The sequence below is a fragment of the Myotis davidii genome, unplaced genomic scaffold (genome assembly GCF_000327345.1).
Source record: "Myotis davidii unplaced genomic scaffold, ASM32734v1 scaffold200, whole genome shotgun sequence".
In the NCBI taxonomy this organism is placed as follows: domain Eukaryota; kingdom Metazoa; phylum Chordata; class Mammalia; order Chiroptera; family Vespertilionidae; genus Myotis; species Myotis davidii.
Genome location: NW_006293700.1, coordinates 7,584,697 through 7,608,074, shown reverse-complemented (window position 1 = coordinate 7,608,074; position 23,378 = coordinate 7,584,697). Strand labels below are relative to the sequence as shown.

At 45.6% G+C, this 23,378-nt stretch overlaps 1 protein-coding gene across 1 annotated transcript in view; it reads right to left on the bottom strand.

Moving 5' to 3' along the window:
• FER1L6 (fer-1 like family member 6) overlaps positions 1-23,378 on the bottom strand; it is a 102,022-nt gene that overhangs the window by 40,939 nt on the left and 37,705 nt on the right. The window contains 7 exon segments of the mRNA XM_006767370.2: positions 1,772-1,921; positions 5,705-5,839; positions 7,710-7,834; positions 9,904-10,081; positions 16,785-16,937; positions 19,157-19,276; positions 22,438-22,528. Coding sequence (XP_006767433.1) covers positions 1,772-1,921; positions 5,705-5,839; positions 7,710-7,834; positions 9,904-10,081; positions 16,785-16,937; positions 19,157-19,276; positions 22,438-22,528 — 952 coding nt within the window.

The window sequence follows — 23,378 nt, the reverse complement described above, 5'->3', positions numbered from 1 at the left end:
AGCTTTGACAAGTGTAATCTCATTTTAACAAGCACCCCTGGGAGGGAAAAGGTGATAACAGGGCTGAGGGGAGACAGAGGAAGAAGGCTAGGGGTGGGGGAAGTAGCAGATTTGAAATAAATGACTCTTTGCTTTTGCATCGGAATCGCTGGCTCCCTGGTGGGCTCTTGGGAACCTTGAAATCTGGGCATAACAGTCCACTCGTGTTCTGGAAGGACCGTGGAGGATAAAGTGAACAAGAAAAGGGCAGGAAAGAGGCTGAAAAACCAGGAACAGAGGCCAGTGCAGCAGGCCTGAGGGAAACAGGGTCTGTGAGAACAGGGGAGAGGGAAGCTGCCCAAGGAACAGCGTGGCCTGGCTCTAGGTCCAGGGTGAAGAATTAAAGCTGAGTCTGAACTTCCAAGGCAGAGTCTGGGAGAAGAGGAGGGCCCTGAGCCAGGACTGGGATGACAGGGGTGGGGAGGAGGCAGCTAGCTTGGGCCGGGATGGGAAGTCGAGATCATGAATTCCGTTTGGGGCATCGAAACACCAGGGTACTAAATCCTTCTCCTGAGAGGGGAAGAGTTTCAGAAAAGGAGATGGAGAGACTGAATAAACCATCGCAGATGAAAACTGAGAGCAGTGGGAGACAGATGAAGGCATTGCCAGCTCCCGTCTCAGCATGTACGAGATGCACAGGCAAAGACAGCTGCGCTGATGATCCAATTACTTTCTGAACAAGTAATCAAATGAGAAGTCCTAATGGAACCCTAATGAATTGTATCTCTTAGGCTGCTCGCCTCTGACAGGGCTTCCTCTATTAACTCGGCTGTCAGCAGGCAGCAGGGTCTCACCTCTATGCTCAGTGTGGAGGAGTGAGGGAGGGGGAGAGGCGGACGTGGAATGGAGCCCTCGGAGGACCTGAAGGGGTCAGTAGGTCCAGCCCCTCAGCCACAGACTAGGGGACTCACTCAGAGCACTTCAGGAAGCTTCGTTTAATGGAAAGATTGGTTGACTGAATTCAATTAACCTTGAGCCTCATCTTTTCAGCTTCCTCTTTTTTTTTTAATTACCTGCTGGTGTGCTCAGTGGGTGAGCATCAGCCTAGGAACCAGGTCACGGTTCACTTCCCAGTCAGAGCACATGCCCAGGCTGTGGGCTCGATCCCCAGTAGGGGCTGGGCCGGAGGCAGCTGATCAATGATTCTCTCTCATCATTTATGTCTCTCTCTCTCCCTTCCTTCCTCTCTGAAATCAATAAAAGTATATTTTTTAAAAAATTAAATGTATTGGGGTGACATTGGTTAATCACAGTATATAATTTTCAGGTGTACAGATAATTTGCCATGTGTGTACTACCTGTGAAATGGGAATCATAATACCTATCTCAACAGGACGGAGGGAGGTCTGGTGTGATGAAAGGCATGTGAGGCAGCAAACACAACCGGGCACATGGTAAGCCCCACAAATGTTTGCTCCTACCTCTTTGCCATCCTCTCATGGTCCATAGGCTGCTCAAGGACTTGTACAGAGGGCTGTTCAAGCATTGCTGGCTAAACCCATAAGAACAGTCCATCCTGGGATGCTACCTTCCAGCACAGGGGCGCTGGGGGAATAGCCTGTGTTCTTAGGTGGCACCTCCAAGATCCCCAGCAGGAAACACCTCCAGACCCAGGACAGCAGGGGGGACCAGACACTGTTTCAAGGAAGTGCCCTTCCAGGGAGGCCGCTTCCCTGGCCAGATGGACCAGATAGACGATGACAGGTGTGGGTGTCACCTCCACCTCACTTACCTGTAACAACTCGAACACAGCAAGGAGGTCCCCTCCAGAGAGGTTCCCACAGAAGATGGGGTGATAGCACAGCCGGGGCGCCTCATAGTCCTGGTCAGCCAGCTTCACAACAGGAGCAGCCACCGTGGCTCCCAAATATTCCGGCTTTCCCTAAGGCAGAAAAGGAATGTCTTTTGGCCCTAATTGCCACCTTCCTGGTCCTGACCTGCATCAGCACAATTTTGTAAATAATCTTCACAAAACCATCAGCCTCAGTATCTCCCTCTTGCTACTGCCTTCATACACCTTTCCAAGGATTGGGCTCCCAGGGAAAACTCTAAGAGGTTCACCTTAAGGATTCCCTGATCCAAGACAATCTCAGGGGTTCTCTCTCCTCAGCATAGAGAGCTCAGTGGAATAAAGTTAAAATAATCATCTGGGGAGCCCAGCCGGTGTGGCTCAGTGGTTGAGCTTTGACTATGAACCAGGAGGTCACAGTTCAATTCCTAGTCAGGGTGCATGCCCAGGGTTGCAGGCTCAATCCCCAAAAAAGGGTGTGCACAAGGCAGCCAATCAGTGGTTCTCTCTCATCACTGATGATTCTATCTCTCTCTCTCTCTCTCCCTTCCTTTCTGAAATAAAATATATATATATATTTAAAAAATAAAATAATCACCTAGGATAGACTTGGAGGGGAAAAGGAAAAATAAGGTGGCACCAAACATTCCACAAGCTCTCCAGGGCAGGAGATTATTGTGGTCAGGAATGTGAGCTTTGGAGTCTGGCAATCCTATGGCCTTGGGCCATTTCACTCAACCTTTCTTTAGCCTTATGCCTAAAATGTAGTTCAAACTACTATCTGTTAATAAGGCCATGAAGGTTGATATAATGAGGTGTGTGCTTTGCACAGTGACTGGTATACAATGAGTGCTCAACTCATGGTAAGATGATGATGATGATGGTGATGATGATGATGATGATGATGATAAAGGTCAATATGCTTAAATAACAGAGCAGTTCTACCCTATTTTTCTTGGTAGTAAAAGAGGGTGTTAATGTATCTATATATATAAAAGCTTAAACGACCCTTATGACTGGTCAACTGGAATGGTCAACTGGAACGACTGGTTGGCCAGTCACTATGACGTGCACTGACCACCAGGGGGCAGACACTCAACGCGGGAGTTGCCCCCTGGTGGTCAGTGCGCTCCCAAAGCCAACCTCTCGTGGCCCCTCCCCACAGCCAGCCACCCCCATTGGCTAAACGCTAAACCATTCATAGAGACCTGCTTCTGGGTCAGGGTTTCCTACATAGCAGAGTAGCTCCCTCACTGAGATCTATTGAAAGTCAGCCCTTGACACAATGGTTTATCTCTCTCCCATCCTCTTCCCTCCCCTAAGGGCCTCCCATGGTGGTGAGGGAAGGAGGAGGCGGGAAACTGTGTGGCTTTGGCATCAGTTCCTTGAGGCGACCATAGCCTCCTCTCCCAACCTGGCCGGGGCCAAGCTGAGACAGGGAACCAGGGGTGGGTGGCGGCGGAAGGGGCCCCCTTCCCAGGGGGGCTGGGGGTCATCTCCCTCCTCAAGGGCCAGCAGTCAACCTCCCACCACGGTCCCTGCCCTGGCCAGCATGCACCGGGCCTCTGGTTTTTATATGTACGTATGGAGTGGTCCATTAGTTTAAGAACTATTAGATGGCACCATCTCCTGCTTCTTCCCACACCTGCTCCCAGAGCATGGGCCCACGCTCCCCTGGGAGCAGCATGGGGCCAGAGCCTGGGGCTGCTTTGCTTGCTGTTTATCTCAGGGCCTCCGGAATGTAGGCTCCAGGCAGGCAGGGTTGCCTGTTGTGTTCACCGCTGTGTCCCCTGGCACAGGGCAGGCCCTCGGTACATATTTATCGAGTGAAAGCTGTTGGGTTAATGACGTCTGACGTCCAAGGACAGCGCCCACATGCCCGTCTGGGGCTGGGGCTGGGGCTGGGTTTGAGCAGTTGCAGGGCTTCGTTGCCTTGAGAGTCATGAACCAGCACGTGCCTTGCTGGCTGTGGAAGGAAGCCTGGGGGAGGTGGAAATGGGGTTTAGTTCAGCCACACTCAGAAACAGAGTCGCCTGCTGGTATCCATTGGAAGGTCAGACCTGTTTCTAATCTGGGTACAGGTAGGGCAGCTGAGGTGATGTGCCGTATACTTATTTTGCCCATGATCTAGCTTGGGATAATTAAAATTGGTCCTGGAAACAAGAGAGTAGACATAAGCCCAAGCAACAAATTTGCAAAATATGAACTCATTTCCCACACAGCCAGCAGACCCAAGTGAGAGCACAAGGCCCTGTAAGGAGAGAAAGCTCTAGACTGAAACTGCTCGTGTGGCGGCGTCAGCATCTCATAATCGGGGCTGTCCCTGCAGGACCGGGCCCCGGGCAGCTGCAGCTGCAGTGCCAACAGAATCCTGCATGTCCACATGCTTCGCTCCAGGAGGAAAGTGCAGACTCCCAGGAGGTTTCTCTCCTGCATCTCCTTTCCTTCGAATGGGAGAGCGGAAGCTTGTTTTTCCATAAAGGGTTTGGCTTGGGCTGGGGCCTGAGAGCACGAATAGAGATCTAGAAGGAGTCTGAACAGCAAAGGCAGCCAAAGGAAACCCATGGATCGGGCTGGTTTAGGGAGAGCTTTCAAGGATGCCTGATTGTTGTTACTGGTCTTCAAATAAAAATACTTAGGATTGGAACCATGTTGTTAGGAACAAAATTGAAAAGATGAATATTTTGTGGCTGTCTCTGCAGAAAATCTATACAATACTCCCAAGAGTAGAACTCACATTCCATAAGTGTATACATCTAGCTCCAACTTATAACTGGGTGGGGAGAGTTGGAGAGAGAGGGAGAGGGAGAGGGAGAGGGAGAGGGAGAGAGAAGGGGGGAGAGATAAAGGAGGAGGAGGAAGAGGAGGAATGGAGAAGTCGAGTATGTGTCTCTAAAGGCATACAGCCATACCAGCCATGCCCACATGTGCAGAAAGAGTAGGCACAGATGGCTAGGTTCAAGTTCTGACTCTGCCTCAGGTAGCTGTGACCTTGAACAAGGCATTTGACCTTTCTGGCTCTCCTTTTCCTTCTCTGGGAAGCAAGAGGGCAATCTGTGCTTTCCAAGGTGCCTGCTCACCTTCTACAATTTTCCCATCCTAATTTCCTCCTGACCTTGAATCAAGGTCAGAGTTGCCAGCATGCTCTGAGGTGAAGAAGCTTTAGGAAGGCTTTCGGAACAGCTGTTGTATTTAATGTATTTGTGCTTCTCCAACTTCCCGAGGAGGTAGAGACAGAAAATAAAATAAATAAACACTGCCTTTCATTTTAGACTCCTTAATTTTAAAAGAAGATTTGATTTGTTGTTTTTTAAAAATCTCCAGTAAGCTTGTGAATCTCTCCAATGTTGCAGAACACAGACATCTTTGGAGAAGAAGAGGTCTGTTCACCATCATAACAGAAATGTGATAGAGATGAATGCATTGTTGCAGGTTTTGGAAGCAACAACCAAGAAAAAAATAAAGATCCAACTACAGAGGCTGCATTGGTGACAATACTCATCCATTCCCTTCCAGCCAGGCAAGCTCAGTAAACACCTCCTGTTTTCAAAAGGCCTGGACACTGTCATTACGCAGACAGGGGACATGGAACCAGCCGGGGCTGGACACACGGGGGGGTTGCGCTATAAAGTATCCTATTCCTGAACCCGTGTGCCGACCGAAGCTCTGTGACCCAGACCCTATTTTAACTGCAATGCAAAGGGAACTCTAAGTGAAAAACCCTTTAGTGAAGCAAACGGTCACCAATTTTCCCGGTTCTGTAATTCACTGCTTTCCCGGGTCGGGACAGCTGCCAGGCATGTCTGGATCCTGAGCAGTAACAGGCTGGTTAAATAAGTAAAACAAAGCGCCGTCAGCACTATCCTGGCCGCTCACCACCGCGTCGCTGTCATACAGCTCCACCACCACCAAGGGCGGGGACTCCGCCAGCTCCTGGTGGTCTCCGTGCAGCACCAAGTCATTGAACAGCAGCATCTGGTTCCAGGTCGGGGAGAGGGTCTGGGAAATGACCTGGAAGGTGGGGCGGAAAGAAAAGTGAACGATCACTCAGCTAGGGTGTGAGGGTTCTGAGGTGCATTCAAAGCATTCCTATGCATGGCAAAGAGAACACATCCTTGTCATCACTGCTCACTCACTCCACACTCAAGGGACAACGTAAACCGATGTACTTCTAAGGGCTAGACGGTTGTGGATGAAAAGATCCCCTGCCCTGCAGACACTACAACAAGTTTCAGGGGTAGAGCCCCTACAATGTTTAACACCCTCAGCGATACATCATTTCAACTCCGTCCCCACAGGAGTCTGTGACGGTAAGACCAGCTGCCCTTCACTGAGCACTGCCTCGGTGCCAGCGGCTGCCCTTGACATGCACAGCCTCTGGGAGGTGCATCCAGTTATCTGCTCATATTACAGACCAGGAAACTGAGGCTCACTTGTCAAAAGCCAACAAGAGGCAGAACTGAGATTCGACCTGGATCTCTGGTACCAAAGCCCAGGCTGCCAAACTCCTTCAACCTTACTAAGCAGACGCTAATATTGTCTCCACTTTATGGAAGGGCAAACTGAGGATGGGGGATATCTGGAGATTCTTCACTTGTGAGCAAATACAATTTTGTCATCAAATCTTCTCTCTCAAGACAGGAAGCAGCGAGCATTCTGCACTCTTCTTGTTACCATGCTCATTCTTTAGAATGGAGGCCCAGCCATTCAGGGTTTATCACAGGGTAGCTGACGCGTCTGTCCAGAGCACTGCCTGTCTCCACGCCCAGATCACACACTATGCAGGGCAGGGGCTGGCCCCACCCTCCCCGGCTCCCCTGAGCCCAGCACGGGGCCTGGCACAGAGCAGACACCCCACAGGCGCTGGTGAAGAGGACACACCGCTGGTTCACATGATGATCTCGGTCTGCGTGTCATAAATCAAAATGCAATCTCAGTTGTCACCCAGATCACCGCCTCACTTTGGGAAGAAATGTCAGCCTTCATAACATCAACCAACGTAATGGCCACCATTCATCAATCACCTATTCTCTTAACTGCTTCTTCACAATAGCCCTATTTTAAGATGGCAGACCAAGGTTTAGTGAGTCAATGCAGCTAGAAAATAGATGAGCTGGAATGAAACCTCGGGTCTCTTTGTGTCCTCTGTCTTCACCCCCAGAGACGGGCGAGTCCTTTTTGGAGCTTCCCTCTCTCAGAACAGCACTTCCTCAGAGAACAGAGGAAATCCTGGCACATGCGATCCTATGAGCAAGCCTAGTGGACTTGCGCCGATTAAGAACGCTTTTCACATTTCCGCACTCAGTGTACAGAAAAGGGAGAGAGCACAGAGGAAAGGGGTATGGATCTACCTCCCTCAGTCTTCACAGCATCTGTCAGGAAGTTGTATTTTGCAGAAGAAAGACACACTGAATTGCAGGGATGTTGAAAGTACACACAGCCCACCGGCTGGTAAGTGCAAAGCGACAGGCCAGCCCAGGCTTCCTGTCCACAAAGCTGAAAAACCTCCCCCACCAAGACCCCTCAGTGACACGGGACCATAAGCCTTGTGTGGGTTGTCTGTGGGCTGATTTCCCGTTTGTTCATTCCCCACCGAACTTGGCCTTGCGCCTAGCACGTCAGCAGGAGCCCTAGGCGCCAGGTTCGGCTTTTCCTGCCGCCCTCCCTTTGCCTCGGAAACTTGCTCTCTTGGCTGCAGGACAGTGGTCACACTGGAACAACAGACCCCGTGTCCGTCCTTCCTTTCACATGTGCTGTTGAGTCTGAAACACCCACATGCCCAGAGACACGGGAATTTGCCATTGCCCCTGGCTTTTCTTTCCCGGGGTCTGCTGCGGATCGGCCCTGGGCCCAGGAAAAGGCAGGCGGCTGCCCTGGTTACCTTTGTGGTCTGGCAGTGGGAAAGGAACGTGACTTTGGCAAAAGGGTCTGAAAGTCCGTTGCTGTCGGCCGCGATGAGGCCCCGGGCTTGGTACATGTGCGCCCTCAGCTGGAAGATATGCCGGTCTGTGGACAGACAGCGGAAAGGGCGGTGTCAGTGGGCTTCTAGGCGCGTGGGTGTCTGTGTGCCACGTGCGGCTGCGGCTGCACCCAGAGAAGGACAATGGAGCCACCGCACCACCACCCCCTGAGACTGAAATAGATGCAGGAAAGAGGTGGTGTTGATGGCGCTCAGGAGCCAGGCATTCTCCTTGGTGCTTTCATAACAACCCTGTGAAGTAAATATAATTATCTCCATCCCACGGATGAGGGAAATGGCTCACCAAAAGGCTAAGATACTGTTCCAAGTTTACAGAGCTAAAAAAAATGCCCAGAGCCTGGGTTTCATTTCTGTCAGGTTCAAAATCACCTTCTCTTTCTAAAATACCACATTTCAATTCCTAGTAATTCTCTGTTTCCACTGGGGTGTGTGTGTGTGTGTGTGTGTGTGTGTGTGTGTGTGAGAGAGAGAGAGAGAGAGAGAGAGAGAGGGAGGGAGAAACGGGTTTCTCCACAAATGGTTTTTGCTTCAATAAACTCAATAAAGTCTTAACTCATCCATTCATCTACTCATCCATTCAGCCAGCCAAGGCCATTTTGAGCACCTACTGTGTGCCAGGTACAGTTCTGGTCTCTAAGGGTTCTGAAGTAGTTAAGACAGCCCTGCCCTTGGAGAGCTCCAGGGAGAGAGGGTAACAGATCACAAAACACCGCAATCACAGTGACAGGAGACAGGACCAAGTGTCCTGAGAGAGATACAGACAGAGGACATGGGAGGTTAAACGCAGGCGCGAGCACACCTGTTTGGCGGGATGGGAGGCGGGGAGAGGGCCGCAGGTGGAGGCAGACCCAGGTTCGATGGGGGAAGGCCAAGTAGGAGCTGAGAAGTTCACAGCGGGGGGTCTACTAGAACGTCACTCCACGAAACATGCTGCAGAGCGTCAGGAAGCTCTGGGGAAAGTCCCTCCTCTCCTCTGAATTGTCTGTAGCTGGACAGACCGGGTACCTTGGGTCGCTAGAGGTAGTGTCCATAAGAATAAGAAGATAACCTGATTTAGGTATTTTTCGCCCAAAGATAAAACACTAAGGACAGGATGGAAAGCAGTGGGAACAAAGCAAGTTCTGGAGATTGTTTGCTCCATCAGTTACTAGCTGTGTGATCTTCAGCATTTCCTAGCATCTCTGATACATCCTTTGTGACACTGCAAAATGAAGAAGCCACCCAGGGTTGATGTGAATCTTCTGTGTAAAGTGTAGGGCACAATGCTTGGCAGGCGGTAGGTGTTCTCTCCAGAAGCTAGTCTTCTCTGACTATTGAGCTTTTAGTAGTCAGGGTCAAACAACATCAGAGGAGCCTTGCATGACAAAGGAAACCTGGCTCAATTCAAAACTCAGCTTCCGGCAAAGTGGAGGTAAAACTGTGCTCCTCTATCTGAATTCGGCAGCTAGAGATCCTGCAAATTGAAGCAATTTGGAAACAAGCAAAATACAACTGTAAGGCATTGATATTTATAACAAAATTTAAGTATTATGAAAATGTAAACAGGATAGCATTCATGAAAAATATCTGCAAAGGAGAAAGGCTTATATAAAGCAATCTGAATTTCTAGAAGCAGCCAAGTCAAGAAGCAAGCTGGAGAAACATGCTGACCTCACGGACAGCGGCTTCCACTGCATCCTTCCTGGGAAATGTACATGCCTGCTGTCGACAGATCAAAACCCCAATGCCATGTAAAAGGGAAAATCTGCTTTAATTCCACAGGTCATAGCAACAGAGAACTCACTGATATGTATTGAAAATACATCCTTCACTTAAAATCCAAACTCAACCTACATAGTCTGCCCACAAAAAAACAAATGGCTTTCTCTCCATTAACAGAAAAATACAAATTTTCATTTGCGATGTGTCTAATGACTTCCCTTTATTCTTTTAGATCAGACATCAGAAGGTAAGAAAACTTAGAAACTCTATTAAAAGAAGACAAGTAAGTTGATCTTAAAATAATGCACAAGCAACAGGCATGTCTCCCTCCTCACTGTTTCCTCAGAAGCCCACCAGAGGCACCTCAGGACCCTCTGCCCAGTGGGCAGCATACCTTGGTAGATCAGGTTGGCTGGAGGGTGAGTGGGGACAGCCACTTTGGAGGACATTTCTGCTTCATAGCCAGCTGGCAAGTTGTCCAAAATGGCACTGGAGTGTTTGGCCGAGCCCAGCCACAGGTACACGTCGACTTTCGCCTGCACCGACCAGCCAGCTGGCCGTTTGCCAGGAAGCTGCGGAGAGGTGACAAGGAAGCCCACCTCATTAGAAAGAGCTGATTATGGGCCCTGCTCTTTGAGAAACGAGGTCCTTCCTGGGTACGCAGGGACACATCCAGGGGGTGTTAGAGAGCAGTTCTCAGGAGCTCATCTTGTAGCAAAATGAGACCAACGACCCCAGCTGCCATGGTGCACAGCCCCGGAGGTGGATTCAGTCTTCGTGGGGCCTGAAGCTCAAACAGGCACTGTGTTACACACTTCTGAGCCTCGCACATTTAACCCTCACAGGTAGGTATGGTTATTGCCCCCATTTTATACATGAAAAAACTCAGGCTCAGAGAGGTTAGTTGAGTTTTCAAGAAACACTCAGCTTTTAAGGGACAGAGCCAGGACTCGAAGCCAAGAGAGATGACTTCATGTCTAGACTCCAGTCTCTGACCCCCACCACCTGCCTCTTCACACACTGAGTTGAAATCTCCCTTCCCAGGCCTTCCAAGTGCCTGGAGCTCCAGCGACAGCCTCTAACCCTTGGTTTCATTCAGAAGAACTCAAATGCTTCTTCCATAGGTCAAGCCTCCATGTGCTTGAAGGAACCTACATGCTCTACCATGTTCTTTCTTCCCGGCTAAATACTTCTCATTCCTTCCCTCCTCCTCATGCAGTGTGGTTTCTAATTCCCTCACCCACCACCAGGATTAGGAGACTCCTTGTTCCCATCTAAGGAGACCCTGGCCCCAGACTTGGCTGCATTCAGGATCGCTGGCAAGGCCTTCGCTCTGAGAATGGCAACCTGCCCATATTTTGTTGACCCTTCTAAGTGGCTTTCCTTAGTTTTCTTAGGATCTCCTATCAATACTGCCCTCTTCCTTCTGCACCACTTCTTTCCCAAAGAGAATCACAAAATCCTACTATGAGAGGCTACAACTTGCTCTGACTTTTCCAAGGCACCACTGGAGAGCCCCTGAATCCAGCACTGAGCATCGCTGTTCACTTTCTTATCTTGCTCTGCGAGTGCCCTAAGTGGAGCAACTCAATTCAGCAACTCTGACAAGAGCCTCTAGGAACTGCTGAGGGAGTAGGTCAGGAGGGCATCACCGGGACCAAGACACAGTCCTAGCATCTAGACAAGGAAACCAGCTTTCCTTCACTTACTCAAATGCAAAGTCAAGTGTAAGAGCGGAAATGCTACGGGAGCAGAGTAGTGGCAGTAGGTACTTCCATCCCTTCTTTAAGACTCAGTACTTTGGAGCTGGACCAGTAGAGAAGCACCCCAGGAAGAGGGAAGTGCATGAACAAAGATAACGGGAGCAGGAACTGACAGTGGCGATATAGGCTAACGTTGGAGAATCCTGCTGGTTATGTGGAGATGTTTGGGTTTGATTCTTTAGGGAGTGGAATATGTTCTTTAGTCAGGTTACAAATAGGGTAAAAGGTCATTTTGTTGTTGGTAAAGACAACCACTCCACAACTTATAATTCTAAAATTTATAATAAGACAAATAATTCTCAATTCATCACTTCTATAATAACAATAATAGCTAAGATGCATTAAGCACCTGTTCAATAAAACAAATATTTATTGAGAGCCTAAGGTTATTTTGTTGTGATAAAAGCAATCCCTCTGCCATTTGTAGGTATCACAGTGATGTCCCTAATGTCTAAAAGAGGGCTTGGCACCCAGCAAATATATTTATTGAATTATTTATTTTTCTAATAATGATGATATAATAATATTTCACATGCATTGAGCACTTACATTGTCCAGGCCCTGGTCTAATGTTCCTTCATCCACAAAGAATGTCCCATTACCTGCATACTTTTAGCAAGTCATAGGTAATCATTCATCTTCATTATGACTATAAAGTATATACTTTATTGTGTGTTTTAACAATAAAGAAATGGAGGTTCAGAGCGGTTAAGACAATTGTCCTGTGTCACAGAGTGAGGCAGGGGTAGAGCTAAGACTCAAGCCTGCTCTACCTGGTTCAGACCCCATACTTTTAGCCAGTGGTCCTCACACACTGATGGATATACCAGTGCATAAGAGTTACCTGGGCATCTGTTTCATATGTAAATTCTGATTCCGTAGGACTGGGTTAGTGTGAGATTCTGCATTTATTTCTCCCCGTTGGTGCTGATCGTGCTGGTCTACCAGCCACAGTTTTAAGTATTTAAGCACCAAAACTCCTAACTTACTATGTTGCATTGCTCCAGGCTGGTCTGGTATACTTTGCTTCTTAAAGTAAAACAAACAAACCAACCAAAAAAATTCACTTCTACTGCTATGAAATGTGCGTGTGTGTGTGTTCATGATCAGAACCAAAAGCTCAGCTAACATCTTGTGAAAATGTTACACAAGAACCAATGATGCATTCCTAAGTTTGCAGGTTTATGCATCCTTTTTAAGATCCACAAATTGACGGAAGAAGATCTGACTTCAGTTGGTGGGCACACAATGCAATATACAGATCATGTGTCATAGAATTATACACTCAAAACCGATATAATTTTATTAACCAATGTCACCCCAACAGATTTAATTAAAAATAAAAATAATTTTAAGAAACAAAGTAGCCGAAAGTCAATAAAATATATATTTTTTAAAAGTTTTAAAAAATTAAAAAAAAAAGAAACAAAGTAAAATACACAAATTGAAATTGCTTGCAAGACAGTGTAGAGCAATGATGGCGAACCTATGACACGCGTGTCAGAGGTGACATGTGAACTCATTTTTTTGGTTGATTTTTCTTTGTTAAATGGCATTTAAATATATAAAATAAATATCAAAAAATATGTCTTTGTTTTACTATGGTTGCAAATATCAAAAAATTTCTATATGTGACAGGGCACCAGAGTTAAGTTAGGGTTTTTCAAAATGCTGACACGCCGAGCCCAAAGGTTCGCCATCACTGGTGTAGAGTCTCACTTAAGTACCCAAGTTGGAGGGCACGCAGCATTACCGAGCACCACGCTAGGTGCTTGCAGCCGCCTCCTCCCATCTTTAGCTTCACAGGCATTTCCAGCCTGGGTGTGTCTTCCCCTGCCTCCTCCTCTTCCTCCCTCTCCTGTCTCTCATGAGCCCCTGTAGCCTGACCAAACATAGCAACGTCTTTCTTTTTGAGAAGAGCATGGCAAGGCAGGGGAATAAACAGAGAATAAGGAATGCAAAAGCACATTGAAAAACTGTGCTCACCAATGTATAAACCTTTCATGAGACAGAAGGCTAAAGTCTTCGCCTCCCCCGGGCCCCACCCACCTCCCTGGGGGTCCTGGTGAATGCCTGCTGGCTTAAAAGAAAGAGAAATCTTGGCAAGTCAGCAAAGGGAGAGAAAGATGCTAATTCACAGGAGCTGTGTTGAAGTTGGTTCAATCAGTGTTAGTAAGAGAAAGGTTTGTTTGCCGTTGGAGGTTGCACTCTGGCAGGACCCAGACACCACTTTCTGCTGCTCCCAGGGAAAGCAGGATGGAAAGCTAGAGGTCTGAGAAGAAGAGACTGGCCCAGGGGTGCGGAGCAGAGACAGGGTAGTGATGGGGATGAGAATGAGAAGGCGTCTCTAGAGCGAATGCCTGGTGAACTGGCACAGAGACACAGAGCGTTACCTTCTGCTGGGCTCTATGCATACCAAGAGTTTCCTTTTGGTAATGAATGAATGTCCTTTTCTGTCCTTCGGCCACTAGGGGCACTGTGGGTATGAGACTGAAGGGGGAGAACTCAGCTTTTTGTGGATGGTGGATTGGGCGGAGCTCCACTAATTCTGTTCCAGCAATTGTTGGTAGCATTATAAATATGTTTAAATTAGAGAAAAAGAAAGACCATGGAACCAGGGACCACCAAAGCCTGTTTGCCATTATGGGTTTACCATTCCTCAGCCATGTGTGTTCAGATGAGACACCTTCGCTTCCTTAGATTAATATTCCCCAAACTGGGCCCTAAGGACAGTAGTTTCCTAAAATTTATAAATAGCTATTCTAGATGAATACGATTGGCAAGCTTGGGTTGTAAAAGTCAAAGATGTTTCCTGACTGCAGGACTTCTCAGAGCCTTTGTGGGAACTGGGAAAGTCCAAGAGAGGGATTCAACTGCAACCTCCCTCACGCGTTTGAACAAAAATGTTTATGGAGCCACTCAAAGGATAGCGGTTCTGTAAAATAAACTTTGAGCAAACTCTGGCCTGGAGGTTTTAGTTTTACATGCTATCCTTTGTCTTATTGCACTTCCTAATGCTCAGCTGAGAGCTGGGAGTGAGTGGCAGGCGTGTGGAGCCTTTGTCTCCCTGCCACAGCTCTAGCGTTTTTTCAGATTTACCAGTTCAGTGAAGAGAAGAGCAGAAAGGGAGGTGAAGGGAGGGGGTTAAAAGCAGGGGCAACAATCACAAGAGGACTAAAAATAGTTCTGCTGAGTCATCTTATCAAGATGTGTCATCATGTCCGTAGGATTGAATTCAACAAAATTTACAAAGCTATCACCCCAAGCAACCCCGATGGCAGAAGGAAAATACAGATAAAGAGTAAACCAAGGTTCTCCATCAAGAGCTACGTCTACCCGCAGGCTTTATTTGACAGTCGTTCTTCGTTCTCATTTTAAATAATGCCAGGATACACCAAAATATTTAGGAGGGAACAACAGCCCACTGATATCTGGTATTTTTAGCACAGGGCCTTTGGAAATGATTTGCTATTTTTAAGATAAATGTTTCTTGTGGATGGAGAAAGCTGAAGAAAAATCCTGATATTTGTGGTGAACAACTTGCATGAAAATTTCCTTTTACAGTTATCATTTTATGTTATTTTCTGTCATGTGTGTCAAATGATTTTTAAACTTGCCCCTGTAAAGGCAGCACACAATTCCAGAAACATCCTCTGGATGCTGGAGGCCCATCTGTTTGAATGCCAGTGTTTATTGGGTGATTACTCTGGGCAATGCACAGTCTATGTTCTGTATATGTGTTTATCTACTTAATCCTCAACTCCACCTCCACCTGAATGCAGAACAGGAGACACAGAAATGGTAACTTACCCAAGGTCACACAGCTAAGAAATATTAGCCCTGGAATTCTGTTATGGATTAGGTTGTATTCCCTCAATATTCACGTGTTGAAGTCCTATCCTAACCACACTGCCTTAGGATACGGCCTTGTTTGGAAATAGGGTCATTACAGGTTCAGATAAGGTTGAACTGGAGTAGGTTTCTTATAAAAAGAACACCATGTGAGGAGAGACACACACAGGGAGAAGGCTGTGGAGACTGGAGTTGTGCTGCCACAAGGCCAGGATCTACCAGAAGCGAGAGGAGAGGCTGGGAACAGGTCCTTCCCTGTCGCCCTCAGAGGGAGCAGGGCCCTGCTGACATCTTAACCTCAGATTTTCAGGCTTCAGAACTGTGAAATAATGCATTCAAGTTGTTTAAGCCACTCTGTGGTATTTTGTCACAACATCCCTAGCAAATGAATACAAATTCCAACCCAGAGTCACCTGATTTCAAAGCCCGTGGATTATACCATTACCCCACACTGCCTCTTCTGCCTGCAGCAGTCAGCCATCACATCTACAGGAGAATTTAGCAACTGGATGGCACAGAGGCTGTCTATCCTGGCTGCTGACTGCGTATTTATATCAAGCACTTGTCCAGCCTTTGCTGATACCTAAAGGGATGAGGAATAACATTATGAATCTCCATTTAGAGAAATATTTCCCTAGAATGGTTATCCTGGATCCCAGTTCTATCCTCTGGTTCTATCATGAGTCCTCATTCCAGACACACAGACACACACACACACACACACACACACACACACACACACACACTCCATCATTCGTGTGGTGGGTAACCCTCCAAACACTCAAAGTCTCTGTCATGCTGTCACATCGTCTCACTTAAGCATGGCTCTCTCTCCATCCATCGTTCGCTGGGCATGGTTTTGAACCATCTCACCCTCCTTCTGGGGAAGTAGAAATCCGAACTGGAATTGCCAGGACAGTCTAGTAAGAGTTAGGAAAGGGTCATCAGTCATTGCTGAGTGTTAAGCCTTTGGCCCACTCTTTCTCCATATTTGCCCAAGTCTACTTCTGCGACAGAAATAACGTTGTAATAGAGGTAAAATACCCAGGGTCTCCAAGAAAGGCTCAAATCTTAAGTTAGAGACAGTAGAATCCATCCAGAGATTATTCCTATGGGTGTCCAATCCTGGGGCATTGGGGGACCCTGTCTTTATGAAGGGTGCAGGGACCCAAGTTGAAAAGACTAGCAGATTTTTATAATTTAAAGCCACTGGCAATCCTGAAACAGCAGTTCTGTGGAATATAAACCTCTTCTCTTGTCATTTTCTTTGAAATCGATTTTTAAAATACAGAAGAACTTCCATGAAAAATAAATGCCATGGACAAGTTACATAAGAGAAGAGGTGGAGAGGTAACTAATAGAAAAATATTCATTCTTCCTAGTAATCAAAGCAGTAAAAATTAAAATAACCTTGAGGTGCGCTCAATAGATTAAAAGAGAAAACTTATATGTGTCTGGTGACATAGTAATTGGAAAATATTCAGCCTCAAGACAGTCTGTGGAATCACAATGTAAATCAAGAGGGGGCAGGGATGCTAGTTGTCCTCAGACCTCTGATGCTTGGGGAAGCATCAGAGCTATGGACACACAGTAAGAATGCGGAGTGACCCAGGAAAAACAGAGACTTCTCATCTTTGAGTCAAAAACAATGCAGACTTACTTTGAGGAAATGAGTCTTGATGGTTCCACAGTATTTGCCCATCTGCTCCCTGACGGGGGAGTAGAGCAGGTCTTTGGAGGCGATGCGGGCATAGGCCACTCTCTTGTTGTTGCTGAGCATCCAGAGGAAGACATCAGGGATGGTGTGCTGTGGCTGTAGGGATGGAGGGGAATGGATCTGATAGGTTGGTGTTTAACAACTGCACGCCCGGAGTTCTCCTATCCTGTCCTCCTTCTGCAGAGCAAACTCTGTGACTTAACCCACCCAGGTACTTAAAATGTCTCTGCAATCAAGCAAGTGTAAGCGTAGCTTCTTTGAAAAGAGGAAGCTTTAGGTCACGAATTAGCAATAAGGTAAGCCCACTTGCCAAACTGCTCACTGTGCTCAAAGGAAATACAAACTGCACCGAAGATTTGGCATCTTTAGTGGCCTGCTTTTCCCCATCTGCTGAACAAACATTTTCTACACCTTCCCATAGACTTTCTTTTTCAGTCTTGTAATAGTGATTAAGCTTCAAGCACTGGGTCTCCTAAGAACCAGGTAACATTTCCAGAAAATTCAAATAAAAAACCAAAACGTCATGAATGTCTTTCCATTTACTCTCAGAAGGGAAAACAGTTCCACAGGGACTTTGGGCCTACACTATGATTGCAAGCGTTTTAGCTCCATGTGAAGTGGTTATTCAGGAGAAACTTGACTGAACTGCACAGAAAATTAGATGTTAGAATTGAGCTATTCAATGGAAGAACTGCAGAATTCCTCGCCAAGAGGCCCATTGTGTTATGAGTGTCTGAAATGTACATTTCTGAACCCACACAGCTACGGAAACAAAAGGGAAGTATATTGTCATAAACGAGGCTTCAACATTCCTGGGCTGGAAGCAGATGCTCTGTATTTTGAAATCCCCAGTGCTCTGGTGCACCTGGCACCCTCATCGGGTATCTCTTCTCCCTCGATATTGAAACAAACATCCCTGTGGACACTTTCCTGGCCACAGAGTTGGTCAATCAGAGAGCTGAGGCCCTGGTGCCTGGTTTGAACTTTCTGGATGTTTATTAAAATCCCTGCATCTACTAAAAGGACTGTCTCACTGTTTATTACGCCTTCAGAGAATAATTGATTTGCAACAAGAAATGTAACTTTTGAGAACCAAAGAAGCAGTAAATCTGTGCTTCTTCCTGCAACCTTCCCACAAAAAACCTCGTGTCTGACAGAAGCAAACATGAGGGCCTTTTTATTTTACTTATTTACTAGTGGCCCGGTGCATGAATTCGTGCACATTGAAAGGAAAATAGTTAGAAGAAATATTTTAAATATCACTATTTGCCCTTTCTCTATAATAGCAGTGTCAACCAAATTCACGATCAACAATGACAGATCGAAACACATGTGTGCAAATGGCACCAGCGAGAGCTTTATATGTATAGCACATGCATGAGTCAATCTAACCTTTTATTTATATAGAATAGAGGAGAGAACAAAGGGTAAAATATTTAACCACAGCAGTGTTTGACTATATTCTGCGCAGTGAGAAAACCTGAAGTCATTTTCAAGGCCCACCAGTTCTTCTTTTCAGTCAGCTCGAGTTTCTAAGCTTTCTACATCTCCATTTTCCGGCTAATGAAAAGAAAATAGGATTCCACCAAGTCTCCTACCTATCTACTCCAGGACTTCTGTGAGGATCAGATGAGATGAGGCACGGGAAAACGCTTCACAGACATTTGGTTAAAGTGTGAAATTTTCCACCTGGCTATAAAGCTGGGCTGAAGAAACTGCAAGGAGGCTAGCTGTTGCTAGGGAGAGGAAGCCAGTCACTGCTAAGTGACATCATTACCCAGACAGACAGCATATTAGCCTTTTATATATATAGATTTTGTTTGTTTCTTTGGGGCATATTTTTAATTATATAATCAATATATGAATACATTCTTATAAATAACTCAAATAATAAAAGTGATCAAATAAATGTATAATAAGGGCCTTTTTAGATCATTCTAGAAGTCATCAGAAAATAATGGTTATGACTAACTTAACAATGAGAAGCTGACTTGACCTTTACTGAACATGAGTTTTGATCCTTTGTTGAAAACTTATCAAAGATCATGTGCTAATTTTGACTTTTTTTGAGTCCATTAAGGAACATGCTTTTTACTTCTGAATATTCAAGCTTCATTTTTTTAAAAATCAATAAAGCTATAGATGTTTGGCTTAATTTTAAAATCTCCTTTTTCACCTCTAAACTAATAATGCCTGCTCAGCTCAGCAAAGATCAGGAACAATATTGCTCTTTCTCTGTCATCCAACATTGAGACCTCACTGGGAGAACACCCAGTTGAATCTTCCTAATGAAGCTCGCTATTAGAGTTGATTACCTCGTCCACAAGAAAGCGGATTTTTTCCACAAAATTTTGGGCTTCGTGGATCATTTCATCAAGTGATAACTTTTTCTTCTGCTGCTGAATGATCCCTTTGGCCTTCTTGGCCATCGCATCCTAAAACAAGACAAGAATCAATGCAGATCTTTCTAGAAAGCTGGACAAGCACTGCCCTGTTGCAGGAAAATCCTGAAGGTGTTCATAAGCTCCACATGGAGCCACTCATGGGGCTATTTCAGGGCCTGCCACTAAGTGTGCTGCCCATTTAGTAAAAATATCATAGGAGTATGGAGACAGTGAATAGCATCCCACTTCCCTTTGACAGATGAAAAACTGAGGCCCAGAAAAGTCGGAGTCTGTCAAGGTCCCATAGCTCTGGCAGATAAGACCTGAATCTACGTTTTCTGATACTAACAACAACTATAATAATAGCAGCTAAAATGTATTGAGCTCTTACTCTATGCTGGGCAATGTTCTAACTGCTGTGTTAATCCTCATAACAACCATAGCCACCTTAGCGACTGGGATAGGGACTATTTTTAAAAATATATATTTTATTGATTTTTTACAGAGAGGAAGGGAGATAGAGAGTTATAAACATCGATGAGAGAGAAACATCAATCAGCTGCCTCCTGCACACTCCCCACTGGGGATGTGCCTGCAACCAAGGTACATGCCCTTGACTGGAATTGAACTTGGGACTTTTCAGTCCGCAGGCCGATGCTCTATCCAATGAGCCAAACCAGTTAGGGCTGGGGTAGGGACTATTTCCCCATTTGACAGCTGGGGAAATAGAGTAATGCAGCTCTGAGAGGCAGATCTGGAATTGACCTCCAGCTGAGTCCAAGTCCTTGATTATTGTCCTCACCACCTCTCCCTAGAGGCCTGGTGGATGCTTCCAAACCTAGGTGGCATCATTTGAGAAATGCCACCAAGGTACTCAGCATGAGTGACTGAAACACCCAAAAGTGTTTGCTTGGATTCGTTCGCTCAGCCCACATTAATGTGCTTAGGGAAAAACCCCAAATACTTACCAGTGATTTCAAAGGCCCTGAGTGAGTTAGCCCTGCCTACTCCCCACTTCCTCCCATAGTAGTTCAAACGAACCAGTCAATAACTTGATAAGAAAAAAGGGATGGTTAAGACAGAGGGAACAACTACATATGACATCACCTAACCACTGAGGGTTCAAAATTGCTGGAGCATAGACATATGGGAAGGGAGTAATGGGAGAGAAGTCTGGGGTGCTAGGTTGGAGCCAGACAGTAGACATCCCTGTACATCATAGAAAAGAAAACTGGACTTTGTCCTATGAATGATTAAGACCTCCAGTGACTATTTTAAGCTACAGTGATCTAGTCGGCTTTGTGCTTTAGAAAGCCCGTTCTGGTTGTGGTAGGGAGATGGATTAAAGGAAGACTACTGCAATAGTCTACATCAGAGACATGAAGGCCCTCAGCTTAGGCAGTGAGTTTGGGGATGAAGAAGTGGGGTAAGTTCCAGAGTCTTTGAGGGGCAGAATCAACAAGGCCTGGAATCGAACTGGCTGTTTAGGATGAGAGGTAAGGATTCAAATTTGATTCTTAGGTTTCTGGCTGGAGAAATGAGTATAGCTTGCAGGATGGGGAGCAAGTTTAGGTGGGAAGTTGATGGGCTGAGCAGGATATGTGTACTGAGTCTGCAGTGCTGTGAGACAAGCAAGTGGCATGTCCATTAGGAGGTTGGAAATACAGGTCTGGAGATGAGGAGGTAGAGCTGGGCCACTGCAGAGACATTGAAATCATGGACTTGTTCAGGCCAAGGATGGGCAGACACTGAGAAGACAGCAGGGCTGTGTGGGCAGTGGGCAGTGGGTGACATTGAGGAGACAGGGAAGGGTGGTCCAAGGAGTTGAAGAAGAACTGGGCCCGGAAGAAGACCCTGTGAATGGTGAGGACCTGGCCCCCCTGGGATTACAGAAAATGAGTACCCAAACCTTCACTTATTTTGCTGGAAAGAAGGATGAACCAGGAGTTTTGAGACTTGAGTTTTAGTCTCTAGACAATGATGGACTAGCTGTGACCTTTAAAAAATCGTTAAATCTTTCTGGGCCCCACTCACATCTTTAAAATATATCTGGCCAAGCAAATACTGAGTCATTGTTCTTTGCAGGATTATCATGGCCTCATATAAAATGTCCCTTGGTGCCACTGCTAGGACCGAAGTTCGGAGGTGAGAGAAGCCAGGGTCTGACTTGGCCTGGCATTTCTCAGTCGTCCCTCATTCTGCAGGGTCTGAGCATCTATAAGGCAGATTGCAGGGCCTCCAGGACACAGAGGCATACCAGCTACAGCCTGTTCTCAAGAAGTGCTTACATCTTCTAAAAATATGTTTTTTTTATTTTTAAGTTACAGTTAACATACGACTTATACTAATTTCAAGTGTACAACCCCATAGACATTTATATAACTTGCGAAGTGATCACCCCAATAAACCTAGTACTCACCGTACACAGTTATTACAATATTATTAACTCTAGTCCCTACGCTGTACTTGACATCCCTGTGACTATTCAGCAACTACGAATTTGTACTTCTAAACCCCTTCACCTTTTTCAGCCACCCCACTACCCCTCCGGCAGCCATCAAAACGTTCTCTGTGTCTATGGGTCTGTTTCCGTTCTGCTTGTTCATTTATTTTGTTTTTTAGATTCCACACATAAGTGAGATCATCTGGCATTTGTCTTTCTCTGTCTAACTTATTTCACCAGCATCATACCCTCTGGGTCCATCCACATTGCTGCAGATGACAAGAGTTCCTGCTTTTCTATGGCCACCTCCTATTTCCTTGTGTACATATGCACCACTTGGGAAGTGCTGACAACTTTTAACACAGTTCTTAATGGGAGGAAACCAAGAAGAGGAAGACTAGTTACTTGTTCTGTTGTTGTTGTTCTTGTTTTTGCTCTCCCAGCTTGTGAGACAGAAGGTCAAGTGAAAGAATCTACAGTCTTTTATAAAATACAAATATCAAGAAAATGAACAAGAGAGAATCCATCAGAATAGGATCTAGGACTAACTGGTGGTCTCCTAGCTCATTCTTGTAAACATTCAATAAATGCTAGTCCCTTTCCAACTCGCCCATATATTTATTCCCTTTTCACCTGTGCCTTTATATCATGCAAATGTATAACCTTGAGAACTTTATCCTCATGTAATCTATGACCTATGCCTCATCCATGAGGTTTATTTTTAAAACACGTTTCAATTCTCTTCAAAGTATAAATAGATTTCACATACCAGCTCCTGCCAACAGAGCGTAAGTCGTTTCTTATCTAAAGTGGTTTGGTTCAACATCTTGGGCTTCTTTTCTGCCTCAGAGATAAAGGCACTGAAAGAGAAGAAGAAGAATTCTGAAACCTATAGTGACAATCCATTTATATAATTCTAGAGATTTGCAAATATACTTCCTATAATACAATGATAAAGTTAATGAAGCCACAAAACCAAGATTTTTCATTTAGGATTAAGCAATGATGCACTAGCTTTTCTAAGCGACAAAATGAGAATTTTTTCTTATCTGGGAAAAATGATACTCAGACTTCACATAGGGAACAGATGCTGGTTTTTTAAGTTTTTTCCAGTACATATCTATTGTGACTGCTGTCCTAGTTCATAACAACAAACACAAAATAAAGCAGTTTTCCATCATCTTGCAAATTTAACACACACCAAAAGGGTCCTGAAAATTGTCTGCAAAGCAAATATCTTAGACTCAATACTGGGATGTGCCTTCACATTTTAAAAACTGTACAAAGGACTGAGAGGACCATTTTGAGGGATAAAGTTAAAAATGTGTTCAATCGGAAAATGGTAAAGGTTATGAAGCAATGAAAGAAGAAATATACATGGCCTGGAAGTATACATGACTTGGGAAAATGAGACATTGTCCTAATTAGTGATAACTTAAATGCAATACCATTTTCATTTATTAAAAAATGTGATAGTAACATTTTAAAAACTGTACAAAGGACTGAGAGGACCATTTTGAGGGATAAAGTTAAAAATGTGTTCAATCGGAAAATGGTAAAGGTTATGAAGCAATGAAAGAAGAAATATACATGGCCTGGAAGTATACATGACTTGGGAAAATGAGACATTGTCCTAATTAGTGATAACTTAAATGCAATACCATTTTCATTTATTAAAAAATGTGATAGTAACCAGGGGGGTGAGGGCAT